Source organism: Nylanderia fulva, unplaced genomic scaffold (assembly GCF_048542155.1).
Source record: "Nylanderia fulva isolate GAGA-0341 unplaced genomic scaffold, ASM4854215v1 Scaffold43, whole genome shotgun sequence".
NCBI lineage: Eukaryota > Metazoa > Arthropoda > Insecta > Hymenoptera > Formicidae > Nylanderia > Nylanderia fulva.
In genome coordinates this window covers 858,413-881,580 of record NW_028190510.1, presented here as the reverse complement: position 1 = coordinate 881,580, position 23,168 = coordinate 858,413, and the positions used below count along the sequence as shown (strand labels likewise).

The 23,168-nt window shown below is 33.6% G+C and overlaps 2 protein-coding genes across 6 annotated transcripts in view; one reads left to right on the top strand and one right to left on the bottom strand.

Moving 5' to 3' along the window:
* The first annotated feature begins 759 nt into the window (after positions 1-759).
* On the top strand, positions 760-18,046 carry hppy (MAP4K3-like protein hppy). 5 transcript variants are annotated; one of them, XM_085486436.1, is made up of 21 exons: positions 760-1,116; positions 1,192-1,249; positions 1,508-1,663; positions 1,808-2,040; positions 2,497-2,760; positions 2,879-3,074; positions 3,160-3,263; positions 3,492-3,559; positions 4,346-4,429; positions 5,345-5,383; positions 7,465-7,518; positions 8,044-8,111; positions 8,234-8,380; positions 8,927-9,105; positions 9,375-9,579; positions 9,658-9,841; positions 10,053-10,330; positions 10,543-10,626; positions 10,717-10,809; positions 10,885-11,011; positions 11,474-18,046. In XM_085486436.1, exons 1-21 carry the CDS (start codon positions 1,003-1,005, stop codon positions 11,571-11,573), a joined length of 2,835 nt encoding a protein of 944 aa, XP_085342562.1. In that variant the 5' UTR covers positions 760-1,002; the 3' UTR covers positions 11,574-18,046. The 5 variants fall into 5 exon arrangements, with proteins under 5 accessions (XP_085342562.1, XP_029167079.2, XP_029167080.2 ...); XM_029311246.2 differs by lacking the exon at positions 4,346-4,429 and having other exon boundaries at positions 761-1,116; XM_029311247.2 differs by lacking the exons at positions 4,346-4,429; positions 5,345-5,383 and having other exon boundaries at positions 761-1,116.
* A 153-nt stretch (positions 18,047-18,199) lies between these two features.
* The window catches only part of GEFmeso (Guanine nucleotide exchange factor in mesoderm), a 68,178-nt gene continuing 63,209 nt past the window's right edge, over positions 18,200-23,168 (bottom strand). The window contains 5 exon segments of the mRNA XM_085486435.1: positions 18,200-22,020; positions 22,570-22,668; positions 22,751-22,834; positions 22,836-22,897; positions 22,993-23,122. Of these exon segments, the coding sequence (XP_085342561.1) occupies positions 19,810-22,020; positions 22,570-22,668; positions 22,751-22,834; positions 22,836-22,897; positions 22,993-23,122 (2,586 nt within the window). The 3' untranslated portion in view covers positions 18,200-19,809.

The window sequence follows — 23,168 nt, the reverse complement described above, 5'->3', positions numbered from 1 at the left end:
CATATTTTGAGATTTAATTTCAATACCCCTTTAACCCCCCTACGGAAAATAAATAAATGAATGCAAGAGAAAAATATAGATCCGAAAATCGCTGAATCGGGAATCGAACCCGAGACCTTTCACTTGCCGGGCGACTGCTCTTCCAGCTGAGCTATTCAGATCCTTTCGATTCTATACTTTTCTCTGTTATATATATTAATGTTGGTAAACAAACGCATTTTTTAAGCCAGCGTGTATCAAATATAAGAGTTTTAACAAGGCTCTGTAATATAAATATAAATTTAACGTATAAGACGGGCAACAAGAGCCAAATCGCGGATGACAATGCGTTATCCTAACGAAACTAAATAATTTTTCGTTAGAATTAAATACCGGTGCACAAGGCACCAAATTTTTACTTGGACACGGCCAAGATTTTAAATATGAAATAATCTCATATTTTGAGATTTAATTTCAATACCCCTAGGGGTGTTGAAATTAAATCTCAAAATATGAGATTATTTCATATTTAAAATCTTGGCCGTGTCCAAGTAAAAATTTGGTGCCTTGTGCACCGGTATTTAATTCTAACGAAAAATTATTTAGTTTCGTTAGGATAACGCATTGTCATCCGCGATTTGGCTCTTGTTGCCCGTCTTATACGTTAAATTTATATGAATAATGAATATTTAATAATAATTGCGCATGCGCGAAAGCCCGGTTCGGATTAGAATTCTCCCATACTCCCATCTAGCTTGCTTCGCGGTTCGTGCTTGTCGGGAGAATCTTATGACGTCACGAACGGTTCCGCGGCCAATGTCAGAGCGGTTCAGCTGTTGTGGACGGACAATGGCGATGATGGTGTGACATCCCGGACGGGGCTAGATGTTTTCGCTGCGTTGTCCGGCTGCACGTAAACGCGCATCAGCTCGCGGTGGCTGAAGGCCACGTCCTGGCGCGCAGCCCCAGGTGGTCTCCCGCACTTCTCTCGCCTCTCCTGTCATTCTCCTCGCCGCTCCCGCGATGGCTACGGTGAACGCAACCGCGCTGTCGAGTGACATAAGTCGTAGAAATCCTCAGGACGAGTACGAGCTCATCCAGAGAATAGGCAGCGGTACCTACGGCGACGTCTACAAGGTCAGTGTCCTCTGTCAACACAGAAAACCTGTCAACGAGCACGAGATTTTCAATTTTCGTCTTCCCTCTTTGCAGGCCAAACGTCTCTCCATGAACGACCTCGCAGCGATTAAGGTTATCAAGTTGGAGCCAGGTAAGCGTGAGAAATATTTGGTTCATCGGGGCAATCGACTTTTTCCTTTTGACATAGAATGCTTTCTTCACGTGCCATGAATACTCATGTAAAGTGTGCGGATTAAAAATTAAAAGGACTCGCAGAATTGTTTTTATTTATCTAGATGTTGAAATCTAACATGTAATCTATAGGAATTCTAGAAATGTGAACTTTGATGAGGTTTGTCACAGAATTACCAAGCAGAATAGTTTACAATATTTGTATGTTTTTTGTTAGGTGACGACTTTGCAATTATTCAACAGGAGATTCTAATGATGAAGGACTGTAGGCATCCAAATATTATTGCATATTACGGCAGTTATTTAAGGAGAGACAAATTGTGGATATGTATGGAGTACTGTGGTGGTGGATCGTTGCAGGATATATATCATAGTATGTATCTTGAACAATTCGACAATTAATAATATTCAATTCATGTAAAAAGTTTATAAAATAGTGATTTACAAATTAACATTTTTGTGATAATTACTTTTTTAAGTTGTTCTATATAATAATTATATCTTCAATTTTTTTTAGTAACCGGACCATTATCAGAAATACAAATAGCGTACATGTGTCGGGAGACCCTCACTGGTTTAGCTTACTTACATAGTATGGGCAAGATGCATCGTGATATTAAGGGTGCCAATATATTGTTGACTGAGGCGGGTGATGTAAAATTGGCAGACTTTGGTGTATCGGCACAGATTACTGCGACGATTAACAAGAGAAAGAGCTTCATTGGTACACCTTACTGGATGGCTCCTGAGGTGCTTTAACAATTTCTTGCAATTAATATAAATTGTCTTAATTGATTTAGTGTGATAAATTAATTCGCCAGTATAAAATTAAAACCAAAAATGAAAGTATATAGTATTAAAGAAACGACCGATACTGGACTACAAAGGCTTTATTTCAATTAAACCTGTGATTTAGGTCTTTTTCAAATGAGATAATATTAGAGATGACCACATAAATACAGCAGTGCGTAAAATTTATAACTTTTCACTAATATACATAAACATATTTCAAGATTAAACATTGTGTCTTAAAAGACTTCTCATCAGTAAAAGAGTGTGTTCATGTAATACAATCACTTTTAAACTAAGTTTAATTCACAGGTCGAAACTATACTTTCATTTTTAATTTTTTGCAATATTAATACGCATTTTGTAAAGCTACACTGTAGATCAACACAATTAATATTTGTGCAATTATCCGTGCAGGTAGCAGCTGTGGAGAGGAAAGGTGGATATAATCAGCTGTGCGATATATGGGCGTGCGGAATAACCGCGATAGAATTGGCGGAGTTGCAGCCGCCGATGTTTGATCTGCATCCAATGCGCGCTCTATTTCTCATGTCCAAGTCGGGGTTTAAACCGCCGACGTTGAAGGATCGCGATAAATGGAGTCCAACGTTTCACAATTTCGTCAAGGTCGCCCTCACGAAAAATCCCAAGAAGAGACCGACGGCGGAGAAGTTGCTTCAGGTTAGTCTTGCTTGGTTCACCGATAGACACGATTTGTCTTGTGTATGTTTGACGAGAGAAGAAGAAAGATATATCTCTGCAAAATCGAACCTGAAGTAAATTATTCTGAATGTTGCAGCACGCGTTTTTCCAAGGGGAGATGCATAAAAGACTGGCGTTAGAATTATTGCAAAAGGTGTCGAATCCCAGTCACATGTTTGCCGATTTAGAGGCCGACGAAGACGGAGCGGTACCCAATGTTCCACAAAGAATAGCCTCGCGTCACACTGCAAGGCCTAGGCCAAAGAGTCCCATATCGCAATTAGATAGTGATGGTAAGCATCGATTAATAGCAAATAATAACCAATGGATTGTACATTTTACAGCTTAACTTAATTGTGATTATAATTTGTTCTGCAGATCAGATCAACATTGACGGAGGGACATTACATAGAGATTCCATATCACCATCTGTGGACAGTAATCCGGCGTGGGATATCATGGACATCATGAATAATGTCAAGGTAAGTCCATTGCAAATGCTTTGTTCTGCTTAAATTATATATTGTGGCTTACTTTATTAAACAATATTAATGGAGAAAAGAGTTGAAACAGCATAAGTATTTTTCGTATATTACAATGATTATGTTATTATTTATATGATATTATTAATTCATATTGAATAATCTAATATAAATATTATAAATAATTAATGCAAGACTTATGACAAAACATCTAATTTGCATATATAGGCTGTACATAATTGCGATGTGCATCCGGACTGTGGGATTGGTTCCGCGTTTGAAGATGAGCAGGAAAAGTAAGTTGTTTTGCACTTTCATTCTATCAACTTTTATCGCACACATTTTCCGCGAAAGAGAACATTGAAAACTATGAAAGCTTCTCTATCACCTTCATTAATATGGTAGTTGCTGTTTTGTTCGAAAATATTCTCTTGTCTTGTAAATATATGTCTTTTAAATATCTGATACAGAATTTCAGAAGTATTTGATGTTGTAAAAAGATTTTACAGTTTCATATAAATGTATGTATTTTGATTTTGTAATATGTATTACGTCTTCGTCATCTACATGCATATATATATATCGATTACAAAGATTAGTAAGTTGTGAGAGCCAAATGCAATTGTCATATATTATACTAAACAAGACAGCAATGCAGTATGCTGTGTTATAAGGATCGCCAACATTTATAAGGATCATCGTCATCTTATTCTTTGTTGATAGTAACTAATAATAAGTACATTGCATATGGCATGTGCTTTTGCTTTACATCATGTCATACTAGTTTCAAATCATAATCTTAAATATGAGAAGATGTACATTCATTACTCTTACACCTAAAACAGCAACACATCATATTCTGAAATATCTTAATCTAGGTAGAGAAAAAATTCTTATAAAATAGGCGATTATTAATCATATTATACAAAATCTTTAAATATGAATGTTACAGGAATTTGTCCTTTGCAATTTTCACATCTCCAATCATTCTTTTTTTTTAATCCTTTTTTTGACTCTTACCACAAATGAAAAGTATAAATTACTCAGAGAATAGATCAAGATATGCTCATTTTTTGTATTAGTACACTTGGCGCAAACCTTAAGACAAGTAAAATATCGAAACGTCGTAGCAAAACTGGCACAGAGATATTTCGTATGACTATAAGGTAATATAAACATTTTTCCCGGTTGGTGTCTGGAGTGAAAAAATTTCTTTCTATTTTTAACATAACAAAAAAAAACATGTAGCCAACACAATTATACGCTTACTATTCACGTTCTCTTAAAACTAAATATTTGAAAAGTTTTGATGGTTTGTCGCCGTATAACATTAAAATAATCCAAGTTGTGTAATATAACATAAAAATTGCATTGAATTTTTTCTACGTCAAAGTGATTCTGAAGAACGTGTAAATTAAAGTATATGTAAGAATTTTTTATTCGAATAGAGTTAACAATGCTTTTTAATCAGGTATAAATAATCAAACTCTTTTTTATATAACAAAAGACAATTATACAGACACATCTCGGCGGGACAGACATTTAATAATATATTGTGTGTATACGAAAGTACAGTACACTACTTTTTGCATGTTAGGCGATAGATACAATTGCTTGTATGCATGATTTGATAGTAAATTTGTCAAAGAATTGCTGATATATATCGTACATGCATTTTATTAAAGTAAGTACGATCACTTTTTGAGATATATTTGTACATACACCAACATATCGCGGTTTCGTCCATTAGAATTAGTCATTCTAAAAGCTAAAATCATGCATTTTTTCATAAATATATTTCGAGAAAACACTTAATAAAAGACTCTAAAAATGCCGTTTGATTCCGAAAATAGAGATTGCCCGAGTATTTTGGATACATCTTAACAATTTAACATAATATTCAGCTTTAAAAAAATATTGTAATATTTACATCCTGTCACTATTAATTCCTGTTCCTATAGCACATCCGCCCCACGCCTAAAATTTCGTTTTTTGTAATCCACATATTTCCAATTATTCTTTTTTAATATATTTTTTGATTTTTCTGATCAGTTTGTAATTTTAATAATTTCTCCCAACAGGAGTCTATTGCAGTACATTGATGAGGAGTTGTTGCTAAGGTATTGGCAGGTAACCCTTTTCCCTTGCACCTTGCACCTTGCACTTATGTATCCTAATAACTGCGTAATAATTCTTGTAAATTGCATTACTCGGACAATTAATTCGCTTACGTTCTTTCGATATCTTCTTTTATTGCAAACATTAACATAATTCTAATTAACGCGCATTTTGTCTTCGGTTTCGTGTTAATCTTAAAAGACTCCTTTGAAATTGCATACATGTATAATTTTTAAATTATCCTAAAGAAAATTTAGTTTAACTAAATGTACTAAAAAGGAAAATTATAAAACACAAATCTCTCTAAAAACATATATACATATTTCTTATTAATATATATTTTTTAATATAATTAAAAAACAAAGTGATTAAAATGATATATAAGTTTCTAGAAAACACAATTAATTATCACAAATTTAATCAACATTCGCAGCGTGATTAGAATAATATTGGATATTACACTGAGAGAAAAAATAAATAATTATAGTTATCATAATTCATAATTATTTTTTATGGCAATTATATACAAGGCCATTACTTTATATAAGATTATTATTATTAATTTTATGGTAGTAATAACTATAAAAAATAAGAATCTGAATTATAATAATTTTACGGTGCAATTGCAGTAAAATATCAGACAATTTTCTTTCAGTGTATAAACACAATTTTAGATAGATGTAGAATTATGCTTTCTTCCTGTGTTATGCATTTGATGTTATTTGTTGCATGTTAGTTTTTTCAATAATCTGGACACACTAAAGTTGTTTCTAAAATGTATCAGCCATGATGGTGGGAAAGTTTCTGTAATACGAAGTATCTATAATACGAAGAGAAAGAGATGTTAGTTTATATGTAGTTACACTTTCAATGTTTTATCATACATCATATATCACATAAGATTGTCTCTTTCGATTCTATAACTGTTTAATGAAAAAACTTTTTTTTACACAAGAAAGCGGATGACAATTTTTGTAGTTTTTTTGCTAAATTTTGATTTTCAGTCTTTAAATTGCTCTATTACTCGCAATTTTGAGAAATTTATTACTAAAATTTTATTATAGCTGTATAATATGTTGGAAAAATTTTGTCAAAAATTGTTGTTGGAACTTTTAGTTCTAAAAAAATTATGTTGATTAATTAAATATTTGCGATTATAAATATGGAATCTAATGTAACATTATGAATTAGATCATTGAGAATTTTTCAGTATCTTTATTCACAAATTAAAGATTTTCCAGATAACTAAATATAAATATCAAAAATTGACAAATTTATAATGGTGAAATTAATGAAAAATCTAATAGTTTTTATAAATTTTCATATACTCTATATTGCCATTTTGCCATTTCTAAGTCAATTTTAATGTTGAATTTTTGTTAGTAATCTGAAATTTTAATAAATATAATCTGAAGTTTTAAATAAACATCAAAAAATATCTGAGATTTATGATGGCTTAATTTACAACTTTCTCGTAATGTATATCTTATTAATCATAATCTTATTAATCATATTTAACATAACAATTTTGTTGAGGTCTAAAATCTAAATTAAAGCAAGATTTTAACATAAAAATATATATTTTTCATATTTTTCAAAATTATAATGAAGCATTTTCTACTTAACATAATTAAAAAAAAAATTACGGAAAATAATTACTCTCTTTCTTGTGTCTTTTTTTATCGAACTCTATAATAACTCTCTAATAAGATCACGTATCTTGAAACGAGATTTATAAAAATTGATTGTGGGAAATAGCAATTTCTATGGACTTTTCTTTAGATATTATGTATTATAGAATAAAATATAAAAAATTATGATATAATGATTTAAAATAGAGAGAGAAGCACATCAAATTCTATTTATAGTAATAATTAGTAAAATGAACAGCAATTTTCCATGTAAATATATCTAAAAAGGAGAAACAATATTTCTGCTTTATCAAGCATCTTATATATTTTCGCAATTATGTATATATTATTTACAAGATTCTAAAGCGCAGAATATTTCGGACACAATAAAACGAAAAACGAGTTTATAATTTTTATAGTATGTGACCCTATCAATAGTTTCATGTGTGCAGGGGGAATGCAATGTCGATGGTCGATGGGCATTGCGATCAGCTATATTCCCTGCAGTAAGTAGATGACATAAATTACAGTAAATCATTTTTTATTGTCCCACACACATATATATTTTTGCACAGTAAAAAACATAACTTAAGAGGAAAAAAGATTGTAATTTATTTTCGGGGAATATCTCATGGCTGTTTTTGCCTATGGTTTGTTCAACTCACAATATTTGCCAAAAAATTTCATTCTGTATTACGTAACACCAGAATAGGCCTCACGATTGACACTTGTTAACACTTTGATAACACGATTGCCTTGTGACGTACTAAAATCTGATTGAAATATGCAGCTTTTACATGTCTAACTTGTTTTTTTTGCATCACATTTATTCGAAGGTCTATTAAACCACGTACATTTCAAGAGAAATACACGAGAACCTGATTGTTAATTTTATAATTTACAATTACGTCATTAACTTTATTTTTGTATTATTTGTTTTTTATTAACAAACGTATGTTTCCCCCTTCACGATAAAATAAAAGCGAGGAGAATAAAATCATAACGTTGTGCTTTCGTGCTTTCTTTTTTAGAGCCACTCTCCCACTCGGGGAATCATCGAACGATTGCGAGGTCCATTGCCCCTATTACAACGTGTCCGGTAAGTAATTTACACTGAAGCGATTGATGAAAAAAAGAAAAAACACTTCGCGTACGATATAAATCGAACTTTAAATTCGCACTTGCGTGTTCGGATGATAAAGAGTAAATTCCTTCGCACAGGCTCTCAGGCAAGTCCTCGACGTCACAGCTCTGTGGACGAATTGTACGGTCTCGTTAACAATTCTCAATCCCTAACAACCGTGAATGGTCAACGTCAACGATCATTGTCGGATAGCGGACCTAGGGACGAATCTGCGCAGTCAAACGGTAAGAGTGTACGTCGTGAGTTCAGTGTGCTTTAGATATTATATATAATATTTATATATATTATTTATATTATGTGTATATATAAAATATTTATATATACTATTTTATGTTGAAATATATAAATATTATATATAAATTGTGTAATAATTATTAATATTAACAATATATTAATAATTAATAGTAATAACATATGTATAATTATTATACATGGAGAGAATTTCCTCTTAGAATTTACCCTGAAAATCATGGTAATCGTGAAACAATATGGTATTAGAAGAATTTTATAAGAGTTTCTCTAATTAATATTTATCACAATAAAAATATTAATAATGTATGTGTACATAGTAAAATTAATCGAACATATTTTATATTTTATTGTGATAGATATTATATATAAATATTATATATAAATACAATATATTAAATATATAAATACATATAATTAATTACTCATCTTTTGTATTCGAAAAAAACTTGATATCTTGAGATATTAATGACATTAATACACATATGTATAATTTATTGATTTAATCTCAATTTTTTTAGGTGATAGCAATGAGATAGCAGCTGATCGAGACAGAGAGAGCATGAGTCCCGATTTACTCTCGGATACACCGCCCGTTCCTCCGAGGAGGAGGGATCGAAAAAGGCACACGCCACCAAGACCTATTAGTAATGGATTACCTCCCACGCCGAAAGTGCACATGGGAGCGTGTTTCTCAAAGGTCAGCTTACGAAAGAGCTTATTTGATTTTCTTGTGTATGTGTGTGTAGAAGAATGCCAGAGAAATGTTCACGTAATAAAATATATATAATATCTAAATAATATAATCAGCAATAAAAAAATTGTATATACATATACGAATTATTTTTTTTTATTGCTGATTATTATTCTTTATTTCAAATTTTATTACGTGAAATTTCTTTTACTGCATTATTTTTCGATAATATGTTAAAATCTTATTCATCTTATTTCTATTGGAAATTTTAATAGGTATTCAATGGCTGTCCGCTGAGAATACATTGTACTGCGAGTTGGATTCATCCGGATACGAGGGATCAGCATTTGTTGATCGCGGCGGAGGAAGGGATTTACAACTTGAACTTGAACGAGCTCCATGAAACTGCGATAGACCAGTTATATCCGAGACGTACCATCTGGATGTATGTTATTAAAGATGTTCTCATGTCCCTTTCTGGTAAGCGCATCTTGAGATTGTTATCATTGATGCATGTCTATTCATTTCTCTGAATAATGTTATTGATGTGTATTGTAGGAAAGACGCCTCAGTTGTATAGGCACGACTTATTAGCAATGCTAAGTAAACAGACTCATAGGTTTTCGTTGCACATGAATAAAATACCAGAGAGATTAGTCCCTAGGAAATTCGCCCTCACTACGAAGGTGCCGGATACAAAGGGATGCACCAAATGCTGCGTTGGGAGAAATCCGTATAATGGGTGAGTGAAAACTTTATTATCATAAAATATTGTTATAAATATTTTCTATAAAATATACGAAGTAAAACTTTTTGATGAAATAAGAAGAAAAATAAATCCAAGTATTAGTCCTTACATATAGAGGAAAAAATCGGATGTGCAATAATTATTTTAAGCTTGTCAGTCAAATAAAACTCAACAAATATAGCGATCTGTCTTTTTGAACGTGCAGGTACAAATATCTATGCGGCGCGACGCCGGCTGGTATATTCCTAATGCAATGGTATGATCCATTGAATAAATTTATGCTTCTGAAGCATTTCGACTGCGCTCTCCCGTCACCTCTAAACGTCTTTAAAATGGTTATCACACCTGAGATGGAATACCCAATGGTATGTGTATCGGTTAAGCAGCCATATCAGCAGAATAAATTGAAACTGGATTTGATTAATATGAACTCAGGAGCGAGTTGGTTCCACAGTGATGAATTAGAAGATATGGACGGTTCAGGTATTCTTATGTCATACATAGTTGACAAATTTTATTTAAAAAAGTTACAAAGAATTATAATCTCTATTGATCTTATTTTTATTTATTATTTTTTTTACATAAAGTTTTGCAATTTTAATCTTCTCTTTATTTTTAAAAATCTGACAATTTCCTAAAATCTTTATTATTTGGGAAAATTATTATCCTCTTTTTAATAAGAATATTTTTTTCAGCAACTGTGATACCAAGAAGAGAGAATTTGAACGTTATTAATGTCACACAATTTGAGAAAGATGCAATACTCGTTTGTTACGATAGTGAGTGTTACTAGAAGTTTATTATTATCGAGTACAATAATATTATACAATATTATTATACAATAAAAAATTAAATATTCGTATTTACAGATGTGGTGAAGATGGTGACACTACAAGGGAAACCTCGAGTTAGCAAGAAACAACTGTCAGAGCTGCAGTTTAATTTCCAGATCGAATCTATCAGTAAGCACACAAAACACTTTATTCACTCGTAATCTATAGTTTTTGTGACTAAAACAATGTGTCGTTTATTTTTAGTTTGTTTACCAGACAGTGTATTGGCGTTCCACAAACATGGTATGCAAGGTAGAAGTTTCAAGAATGGCGAAGTTACTCAAGAGATTAGTGATCCGAGTAGGACTTATAGGCTATTAGGCTCAGACAAGTATGTATCTAATGATATAAAAGATTTGAGGAAATGATCCATGTTAATGCAATAGAAGAGCATAATTAAAAAATAATTATTAGTGAGATTCGGTGTTTTTCCAAATCTCTTTTTTTTATTAGAATTTTAATTGTGATCTAAAAATAAGATTTTTGTTTTCTTAAATTTCTACATTAATTGATATATTGTTAATTCATAATATCAAAATTGATTTGATAAATTTTCTCTTTTAGAGAAATTTCATATATAAAAAAATTTAATATTATTGATAAAATCTTAATTTTAACTGATGTTTTTTTTTTAAATATTGTATATTTTATATTTTATATTTAAATTTTGGAATTTTTTAAAATTGTATATCTATATCTTTTAAGAGTCGTATATCTTTTTATTAATATTTATAATTACATATAAATTAGATTAATATTAGATTAATTAATAACCATTATGTGTATTAAACAGGGTTGTGATGTTGGAGAGTCACCTGGTTCACAGTGGTACATTGACTGAATCAGAAGGGGCCGATCTCTATATACTCGCTGGACACGAAGCCAGCTATTAAGAATCGATTTTCAAATTGCTAGCACGCTGCATTATCGTCTCGTGACGATTTGTGATTGAACTGCACGTGGAACAACTACAAGAGAGCGGTGAGATTAAAGTATATACGCAGAGAGGTAAAAGCTTTACAATTAATTATTTTCATTACTTCGCAATGTGCAATTCCAACGTTGCTGCGATGGGTTATTGCCGTCTCTCCGGTAGTAGTTGATATCGCGTAAACTGATAATTGCTCGCGGTAACTTTTTTAACGAGAGGCGTCATAGAACTTAAACAGTTCTTTGAATAGATGCGCACTACGATAGGGAAAGATATTGAGTTTATCAGAAAGATACGAAACTTAAGAGAGAGAATATGTATGTATATCCTTATGCCTGATTAAATGAAGCCAATAAAAGCCGTACTGCTTGTAAAAGTATTGGATAAAGGCAATTTCCTAGTTTATGTAGTTATACATGTGTAAATTACGCTCTTATATAAACTACGAGAAGAGATTTATGATTAAATTAAAACCTCGGAAAGGGGAATTGTAAAACTAATGTGAAGATTATATTCCGTGTTTCCGACGTTATAATATACATAGCTAAATTAGCTAGAATATATGGTGCAAGAGAATTGCTGCGCAGCGCGTTTTAAAGGCAACGAAGTTCTTGCAATGCTGTACAAAATGGTACAGTTTCGGATTCTATCTTTTTTTTCTAGAATCATGCTATATTCTAATTCTAGCTCTTAGCCTTCGAGAACCGTTTTGATCGTAATAGGGTTTAATAGGAATAAAAGCTAACGTATTTGTATTTTCGACGATCGCGGGAGATTATTTTCTAGACGTGACAATATTTATATTCTTACACACAGAGAAAGTCGCGTGAAGTTTTCGAAGGTTAAAGCGCTGCATTCAGATACAATATCCGAGGGAATTTTCGTGTAACTTTGACGGAATCTGTGTGACATTAATCGAGATTACAGCTTAATATCTCTTTGTCGTCTCGCTTTCACGAGATTCGAATTTCGGTGACCGGATCTTTGACTAAAGTGATCGTTTTTACAATCTTTTCATTTTCTTGACATTTACACATTTCTGCATATAAATACAAAATTGAATAAACGGTGTTTTTATTCAGTTTTTAATTAAATGAAATCAATATTTCTCTTTTTCGCTATTTCCAAATTTCAACGTTCTCCAAAAAATTAGTCTTTGTTTAAACAAAATTCCCAGTTAATTAATTAGGGAATCCAGCACTCAAATTCGATCTGCTGGAAGCAGGACGCTACGTGTATTTTCTTCCAAAGACGATAGATCGTAGAAACAACGGCAACGACATAGAAGGAAAGTAGCTAATTGTATGTCCCGTAAAAAAGAGTTCTTGAGAAATTCACGTAGAAATGAATTTCACTATGTGAATTGTATACATATATAAGATATCGTGTACACATATATGTACACACACGATGTAAGCAGTACAAAATTCGCTTGTACCAGGTGTCATCCTTGAAAGAATGTGTGTATATACGTGCGCACATCAATTCTATGCTATTCGAGCTTCATTTTGTTGGGCATGGGATCACAACTTTGAGAGAGAGAAAGAGCTAGCTTTATTCAGACATCGCGTTCGTCTCGCGGTGTCTCTAATTTTTCGGCGATATTAAAATATATATATATATATGTATCTATATATATATTATAAATTGCACGACAATATGTCATCGATAGCGATCGTGTGAATTTATCTTGAGATATACACGCGATATACAAAATGCATTGCTAAGTTTGAATCGTTTCGCTTGCTGCAAGATTGTAATAAACTCATCCAATCATTTGTCTTGATTTGCGCGCAACGATAATCCCCGATATCTATTTTCTTGCTTTACGAAGCAATCTAACACTTCTTCGAGTCATACAGTGCTCTCTGATGAAGCACCACTGTGATATATGTGACGGGAACAAAAGAAGCAGTCACACACGAACAAAATAAGACGAGAGGAGAGAAATAAAAATGATGATTTTAATACAGAAAATATAAAGAAGTGTCAAATTAACAATATTATAGTCCTTATTTCAATTTTACATATATTGTCTGAAGAATATAATATAATAAAATATTTTTATGAAAATAAGTTATTTTTTATATTCAACATATTTTTCTTAATCATCTTCTCAAATAATAAGATTTTAATATTTTTTCTAGAATTATGTAAAATGTTTTCATTCAAGCAATTTTTTGCGTATACAAGGGTTCATTTGACACTTCTTTTATTCTGTGAATGCGATTTTTCCATCGTTTAGGCACTTCTCTCCATATAAATCGGTCGCATCAGAAATCACGAGCGCATATAATTGTCCGCAGCAATTTCTTTTATATTTGACATTTTTTTCTTCGACATATTGCATATATCGTCAATGACGATGTTATCGTATATTATAATATATCTGTGAAGCGACGAGCGCAACATAACTTTCATGTGATCGGTTTCAAGACTGGGAGAAAATGTATTTTCTCGTTTACAGTAGACTTTCTATAATCCTTGAGAAGGAAGAGTGCTGGATTACATATAGGCTTTATTAGGCGGAATATTGCATTTTTGCAACTTAAGTATCGTCAACGTTGTTTTATTTTCACGGGAGAGATTTCACTCTGTACCAAATATACAAATTATATCCCGGAACATTTGTTAAAATTCGATCACCTATAAGTTGATGCTTGTAGATCTATAATGATTGAACCAACAGACACATTCCCTTTTTTTAATTTCGAATATTTGACCAATTTTTTAAAATAAAGTATTCACTAATCGCGCACTTAATTATTAGCAAAGATATATTATTCGTATTAATTATAATTGATGTATGATGATGTAAATTTGACATAATCATTCATTCTTTGATTATATCTTGATAAGTTATCGCGGCGATTTTTTTTTTAGTTTGTAACTCTTGTAATTTATTTAACGCAAGGAAGTGTAATTAATTCGCGAGCTTATCATAGTCAAACGATTCATTATTAAAGTCATACTGGACTATGACCTAAGAAGAGTAGAAGCTCTTGAAAATTTACCGCGTGAAAAACAAACATGTATTTTATTTTTCTTCAGACTGATATATATATATATATATATATATATATATATATATATATATATATGTATATTTATATAGTGTCTAGCACTTTTCCGTTTATATCGTCGAGATTTTGCCTTGAGTCAGAATCTTTAATTTACAATTCTTTGATGAGAGAGGCGTAAATTGAACCTGTAAAAAATCGTCAAAGCGAAACTCACGAAATTATATCCGTGCGGAATGTTGAACTATTTTGATATTTTATATGGATCTTTTTTCTCTGTACATAGAGAATAGATTGCTAAAGAAAGTACTATATATATTATCGAAAAGAGTTACGAATCGGTGTCTTATTACATTGTTTTTCGCTTGAATTTTCGCCTCACGCTTACATAATTCCAAAGCGATGTTTTTTTAATTATTATAATATATGTGTCTAAGTTCGCAGTTTGACTTTGCAGAATTTTGTATTTGCATCGCGTAATTAATAATTAATTGAAAGAATCTGCTGATATTTCTGTCAATCGCTCTTATATCGATTGTCGATTAATTCCACGCTCGATCAAATGCTACGTCAAATCTACACGACATTTATTGTAAACAGAGTTAAATAGGAAACACAATTGTCTTCCCCGTATATATTTAATAATATCCGTAAAATCATGTAATTTCAACGTTTGTTTAGCCGACAATCTCCGCTTCGTTAATATTGTAAGAACTATTCGAGCGAACTTAGTATATAAAGTATAAAGGATAAATCTGCTATTTGCGATAAGCGATTTCCGATAAACATTTTTTTTACGATGTCTAAAAGAAGGAGGAAGATTGTGATACATATATCGAAAAAACGAAATGCGGAGAATTATCTTTATTTCACGCAGATGTAATTCAGCTGAAAAGTTATGACAATGAGAAGGCTGTTATTTTAAAAAATGTATAGAAATGTCAGATTCGAAAGGATAGATATTATTTTATCTTGTATGGAGAGGAGATTTTATTTGCGCGAGATTATTCTACTTCTTTCCGGAGACGTACATATTTAAAAGATATTTTGATAAAAATAACCGTAAATAGTAACTGCAATGTTATCTGATGTGAATTTTTGTATTATTGTAAAGACAATAATTTTATCCGGAGCATCGTATCGAACGAATCACGGGAGGAAAAAAAGGATAGCTACATCGGCGACATCAGATTAGATATACATCTTAGAAATCTAGAAAATGAATAAATTTTAGAGCGAAGAATGAAGAAAAAAAAATAGAGGACACAATAATTAGAGAATCTTTAATTCTCGGACACAGACCAAGTATTAAAAAACAACTAAAAAAACATACATACACGTACACACACCATGCACTTTGTGTAGATTTCACATATCCATGTTCTGCTAACGATTTAAAATGAAATTTTATTCTACATAATTTTCACAAGAGAATGATAGTAAAAAATATAAAGTGAGTATGGGTGTAAAACACACATTAAGAGAGAGATATCTCTATTTCGGTATAATTTTATATAATTGTTAAAAAAATGAAACGCCTGAATACGCACTTTTTATTTACTCTTTTTTCGAGTTATTTTAAACATGACAGATCAATACTTATCTTTCGTAATAAATTAATATAAAAGATTTAGAAAAAAGGAAGTTCGTTATTTTGAAACAGTCAGGAAACGAAATATAAAGATATGCGACTGTTAATCTATGTATAATTAATCGTTGCGTCCAATTTGCGAAGAGTATCATACACCTATACTAGCAAAAATCTTCGAAAAGTTCCCTTGCGCAGACATGTATGTAATTAATACACATGTAAGTGCTAGGACAATTGATACAGCGATAAAATGTACCTGTACACATTGACCATATTACATGGTTTGCCTCTACGTACGATGCTTGAGTTCCAAAATCTTCTATTCTCGCATATTTTTAAACCTTGAAATCTGCATAGCAAAAGTGTAGAGACAGTAATATATGTATATATTTATTCCTTAATTTTTAATCATCCTTTAGATTTATTTGGTTTAAATTGATATAATATTTAATTTAAATTAATATAATATTTAATTTACATTAATATAATATTTAATTTAAATTAATATAACGAAAAATATTTTCAGAATTTTACTATGCATAAGGATTTCTAATCTATTTTATGATTATTTGATTTTTATTTAATTAAAAAATTTCAAAAAAAAATCGTATAAAATCGATTTTATAATGCAGTCAATTTTAATGTCAAAAGTATTTTACATAAAATATATTGGGTTTGAGAAAAAAAAGTCAATCCGATAATCTGAGGGATAGAAGATTAAGTATGCATGTACGCTTATCATTATTTTCAATTAAGAATCTGGCGATTGATAACATATAACATATTACGTTTTGCACGCAGAGAGATATACAAAATATTTTGAGAGGCAAATTCGTAAATTACATAAGGTGGAATAAAAAAAAGAGAAAGAAATATATATATATATATATATATATACATAAATATAAATAAATATATTTAATAAAATTTCTTGACATATATATATATATATATATTGTAAATTTAAAGAGATATTCACTTAATATCTAATAAAATAAATTCCGATAATTTTGTTAGACGACAAAGGTGAAGATACGAATTGCCGATATATCAGTAATAGTTGTTAATTAAAAAGCCGTAGCGACACAGGTAGAACAAAGACGAACAAAATTATTCTTCCAATCGGAAATTAGAGGAAAGCGAAACAGAAATATAATATTAATCATCGTACAGAGAGATTTTTAGAAGTATAAAGAGCTTCTGCTGTATAAAAAGAAAAGATTCTCACCAAGGTGTTACTCTGTTACGCGCATTTAATTATTTATTTAAAGAATATTAACGTAACGCTGTCCCCTTCCCTTAAAAAAATTTAGCAGAAATAAATTGCGAAAGAGGACGTTGATTTATTCTTTATAATCTAGAATTACGTATTAATATACACCGGAAGATAAGAGAGTAGAGGAATTTTCCTTATAAATATTAATTGAAGATGTACTAGCGATTAAGTCTGTAATTATACGCGAAAGTTGTATATAATGTGTATAACGTATTATATATACATATGTTAATCTTGCGTTCGCCGAGTCTTCGTTTTAGTCATTTTTTATATAAATACAGTATTGCGAAAGAGAGAAAGAAAATAATTTATAATTAACGCGCAAACATATTTAATTTACCAATGTATCTATAATAGAAACAATTAGACAAACTTTTCTGTAAATAGACCTTCCCGCAATAAAATCCACCTAAAGGAAAAAAATATATACTTATATATATATATATAGTCCAAAACATTTGCAATCCATCATCCTGTTGATGTGCTTCCTAATTATAATTTATAAAAATACTTACCTAAAAATATTATACTTATTGGTGTCAATTTTCTGGTCGAGATAAAAATGAAAAATACAAAATGAAGCGCAGAATTCATATAAAACATTATATTACTATATACACATGCATTATATGATAGCACATATACTGACTATTTTCTTATTCTAGCCAACGTTTTAATTATTTCAATTTATTCAATCATAATTGACGAAGTAGTTAATTATTTATTTGTGAAAACAAAAGTGCAGAAAATTATGATTGGGAATATAAAATTTGTTTGATATCAGAAACTTGCGTCTTCAAATTCTTTAGTTATAGTTTAATTTAATTGATGATCTTTTTGATCAAAAACAGAAAACATGGCTTTTCCAAATGCTTCGTTTAATTAAAAACTGTTCTCTTATATGCTCTATATAATATTACAAGTAAAATATCAAACAATATTTATTTTAACATATATTTCAACAATCTATAGGTAGATATTATGAAAACAATTGACGTAGTTTTCTTTACGCTTTTATGAAATATAATATAAACGTCTGAACGTTGACGCTTTTATTACATGCACATCAACATTAAGTGAGATATCAATTTTTATCATAGAATAATAGTATCACGTTAATTATCTTCCAGCCATATGAAGACACACTTGACTAAAGTTAGTTCTCAAACTTCTCAGTATAATAGATTATATGAATAAAGTAAAGCAAACACTTTTACTTTCATCTATCAATGAAATATTGGAATAAAAATAAAATTAGAAAATTATTTTTATCGGACATTATCTCTGTTCCTGGAAATATTATATAATCTACATGTGAATGTGCAAATTATTTTTTTTAACGATCGAGATTTAATTAAGGAAAAAAAGATTTTAAATATGATATACAAGATATTTCATAAAACATATAAAATATATTCACTTGTTTCATATTAATTTCAATTAAAACGCGAGCATTTTTTATCATGGATCGAATGCACAAGTATTTTCACGGAATATCTTTTTATCAAATTACCTATTTTTATTTCCAATTTTTACAAAGTTTCTTATGTATCTTATATAAGGATTAAAGCTCCTGGATACTCGCCGTGGAACTCCAAATTTCGACAGTAGCGACTATCAGGCGGATTATAGTTCTGTCTGTTTTTCTAAGCGAGAAATGACAGCCCGAAAGATTCTTGCGTGGCATTTTGTTATTATTCCTTTTACGCTAGTTTTGTGACGTGTGGTGTATACGTGAAATCCGTAAAAGACTTCGAAAACTAAGATTAGCGAGGGATTCTAATCGTGGAAAGAATATTTTCCACTCTTTTCGGCAGTGTCAAACCGTGTATTTTCCTGCATAATGAGGCTAACTTTGACGTTTATTTTAGAGCTATTTATTAGTTGCCAAGAGGAAAGGATTGTTTTCGAAGTCTTTTAGGAGTGTACTAAAGCAAACTAAAGTGTAGTTTTAGTCGAATATTTTTTTATTTAGAAATGCCACGCAAGAATTCTTAGCGTGTCATTTCTCGCCTCTGACGTCACAGTTAAATATGGCTGCGGCGACAATCCAGGAGTCTTAAATACTACTTTTCCTAGATAGAGCACTTCCCCTGTACTTATACTTGGCTGATACTTGGAACATCGTTTGCGTAACTTCATACGAAATCAATAATTCAACAAGTTTCGCAGGCTTCTAATAAGAACATTTGCTTCACTTTCATTCACACAACCAACCGACTGTGACTCGAGACTTATCAAATCTCGCAATTAACTCTATCATATATATATATATGTAATGTAACTCTATATATACATATATAAGTACAGATCACGTCTCGATGTGTCCCTGCAGTTGACCCACTATCTTCCGCACCCAGCCCGCTTGACTCTGGCCCGCGGAAACGTCAGGATCCATCATCTCCGAGTTCCGGTCGATCGACGAGTCGCCTCGCGGCTGATGAACTCTGTTCAGCCTCCCGGTGACCTTGATTTCCGAATCAGCCGCGACGTGTCCCTTCGTCGGGAGCGACTTGATCTTCAGGTAATCCGGTTTCTGCGCGACACTCGGTTTCCACCTCGACGACGGCATCAATGTCGAGAACGTTTCCTGCTTCCTCCGGGCGGGTATCGGCGGCGCGACCTTCACCTTCGGCGACGTCGTCGCGGTCGAGTGCCGCGTCACAAACACCTCGTCGACGTCGCTGAATATTGCACTGTCCCGGAACGCCTCGTCCACATCGGCGTCCGCGTAGTTCTCGATGGTCTCGAAGCTCCTCTCGTAGAAGCTGTCCGCGTCCTTGTTGCTGCCCGCGTCTTCCTCCTCCTCCTCCTCGTCGGTCTTGCCGATCGATTGATTATTGGCACCTGTAGAAGAGGACTGGACGCGTTTGCTCTCAGCGAAGAGAATCGCGGGATCGGCGTAATCCGACTGGGCGATTCTAGCGCCGAGACTGGAACTGCCTTGCTTGTAGTAGAGCTGGGGGATCCGCTGATCGTTGATCGAGCCGACGCTCGAGCACCCCACCAGCTCCTCTGCATCCGAGGAAAGCTCCCTCGTCTGCTGGTTCTTCGTCTTGGTCCGTCTTTTGGAACATTTTCCGTTCACTCCGCTCAACGAGCGGAAGTACCGCGTCCGCTCGACCTCGTCGTTGCATTCGAGCGTCTCCGTGCTCATGGTGTTCCTTAGACGGCCCTGCAGACGGCTGCTCGCCTTAAAGAAGACGCTCCGGAAGATCGTGCTGCCGTTCGCCCGGTAGATCTTGTGCTCGGGATGAATATTCGCGCCCTCGGTGGCGGACATTCGCACGTCGGAGTAAGCGTCGTCGGTCAGCCGCGTGTCCTCCAGCGAGCAGAAGAAAGTCGACGTGCTGGAGCTCGTGGACGTCGCCGGCATGGGAAACTTGGCGATCCTGCCCTCCGGCTGACACGTGGACGCGTACCTCTCCATGTCCTCAAGGTTGATCTCCGCTGGCTTGTCGGACGCGATCGTGAACGGCCGCTCGCTCATCGGTTTCCCGTCCCGTTGCAGGAACCGCGACTTCGTCACGCACGTCGGTCGCGAGTTTGGACTGATCTGAAAGCTACGCGGAAGCGAGCCGCACTTGGGCGGCGACGTGGGCAGACCCTCGCACAGCTTGGTGAGCCAGACCGCGGGCTGGGTCGGGCTGTCGCTGCCGTCGTCGACGTCCTTCGCCGTCTGCAGACCCTCCCAGACGTGCTGCAGGTTGTCGTAGTTACCGAAGCCCCTGGACTCGGCCTCTCCCGCCTCGTTGCAGTTGATCTCCTTGTGCGATTCCTCGGGGGCTCGGTGATTCGACGCCGGGTGGATCTCCTCGTGGTCCGTCGAATTATCACGAATGCGCAGCGCGGTCTGCATCACTTTGCTCTCAGTGACGATGCTCTGTCGTTTGAACGTCTCGAAGGTCCGCTGCTTCTCGTGATTGGTCTTGCTGGTCCGCGCTTCTGTCGAGGACTTCTGGACGGTCTTCAGGTTGTCGTAGAAGAACTGCAGCGGCTGCTGGTTCTCCCGCGCCGTCGTCGCCGAGGACAAAGAGTTCCAAGCGTTGTTCGTCCTGATCAGCCGCGTCGCCCGACCTCGTCCCGATTTGTTGTTGTTGTGATTGTTCGCGATGTAATTAGCGTTCTCCGAGTCGCTCTCGTCCGACGTGTCCGCGGAGATACGCTTGTTGAATCGTTGCTGTCGCACGTTGATGATGCTGTTGGTGCGTTGTTTCTCCAAGAGTCTCTGAAACTCTTGGTTCTGCATGAGAATGTGGCCGACGATCTCCTCTACCGTTTGCGTCGGAGTAGCATGCTGCTGCTCGAGATTATTATTGTCTTTGGCCTCGCTCGGAGGTGATGATGGCTTTGCTGTCTGATTCTCCGCCTCGGCGCCAACCTCGGCCGTTTCTTCGACCTCGGTCGTCGTAGACTGAGCGTCGCCGGTTATGTCCGCCTTTTGCTCCTCGTCCGAGTGATTGAGACACACGTACGATTGGAAGCCTGGCTCGGATTTTCGTCTCCAGCCGGTGAAGCGATCCTGAATATATTTATTACATTTAAATACATATATGTGTATATGTGTATATACATATATGTATGTGTATGTTGTTCGTGTAGCATGATCGAATTTGTACATTCCATGACTCTTCTAGCATATCTTGTTTTTAAAAAACAAAATGGCAGCCCTTAACTTCTCTGAGATGAAAAATGCAGATGAATGGGATGATTTTAAATAAATATTACAAAATAATAGAGTGCGAGAATGCGATATTTCTAAAATTAATTTGAAAATTATATTTTGTGTTTATTTGCATGGCAGGTTGCATTGAAACATGTTAAGGTTGATGGAATAAAATAAAAATGTGCAATGAAACTATATATTCGAGATAAGCGTGTAAAATAAGTGAAGTTTAAATTTTTATAAAAAAAATCATAAAATAAGATATAGTCTAATGATTTAAAAAATACTAATGTATGTGTAATGTATGTATAATACTTATGAGTAAAAAAGGATAATTTTTCAGGATATATACCTATAAATTATTATATATAGTTTTATAATAATTATACGGCAAATAATAAAAACCTTCTTGATTTTCGAGACTCGTATATCCGACGATCTGTTAAGAGTTTGCTCCCTGGAGTCATTAATGGCGATATCTTCGTCATCTTTGCGCGATGAACCCTAATGATAAAAGAATTTATAAAATTCCCGGCTTATATCAAATAAGACATTTTCCTACATCTTTTTCCTCTAGATATCTCACCATTGTGGTATCAGATTTTCGGGCGCCCTTCTTCAGCTTCTGCCTAAGACCAGTCTCGGATCTACGTCTTTCTCTCTCCTGCTTTACGTTTCTCCAGATATTCCGGAGGCGCAGAGTGTTTCTTCGCCGATCCTTTATCCGCGTCGTCTGTTAAAAATGTCACATTATTTTTTCCTGTCGACTTGCACGACATGATTAAAAGTAATAGAAGATTTTTAATTGTACAGTATATTTGTATGTACCTTCTTGTTGCGTTTGACCCAATTGCAATACCAATTGTCGCGCGTGCGACGGTATAACGGCGTTATAATTCTCTAATATCACTCTCTTTATTTGAAGGGTCCATTCTCTCTTTTGTTCTAGATTGCGTGCCTGGAAGACAAATGATCGAGTTAACTAAGAATTATTTATATCTATT

Excerpts from the sequence above, each read along its gene's own strand:
- hppy (XM_085486436.1), top strand. The coding sequence starts at position 1,003 with ATGGCTACGGTGAACGCAACCGCGCTGTCGAGTGACATAAGTCGTAGA. Across the intron at positions 1,664-1,807 it reads GTTGCAGGATATATATCATA|TAACCGGACCATTATCAGAA; the intron begins GTATGTATCTTG and ends AATTTTTTTTAG. Across the intron at positions 2,761-2,878 it reads CGGCGGAGAAGTTGCTTCAG|CACGCGTTTTTCCAAGGGGA; the intron begins GTTAGTCTTGCT and ends TGAATGTTGCAG.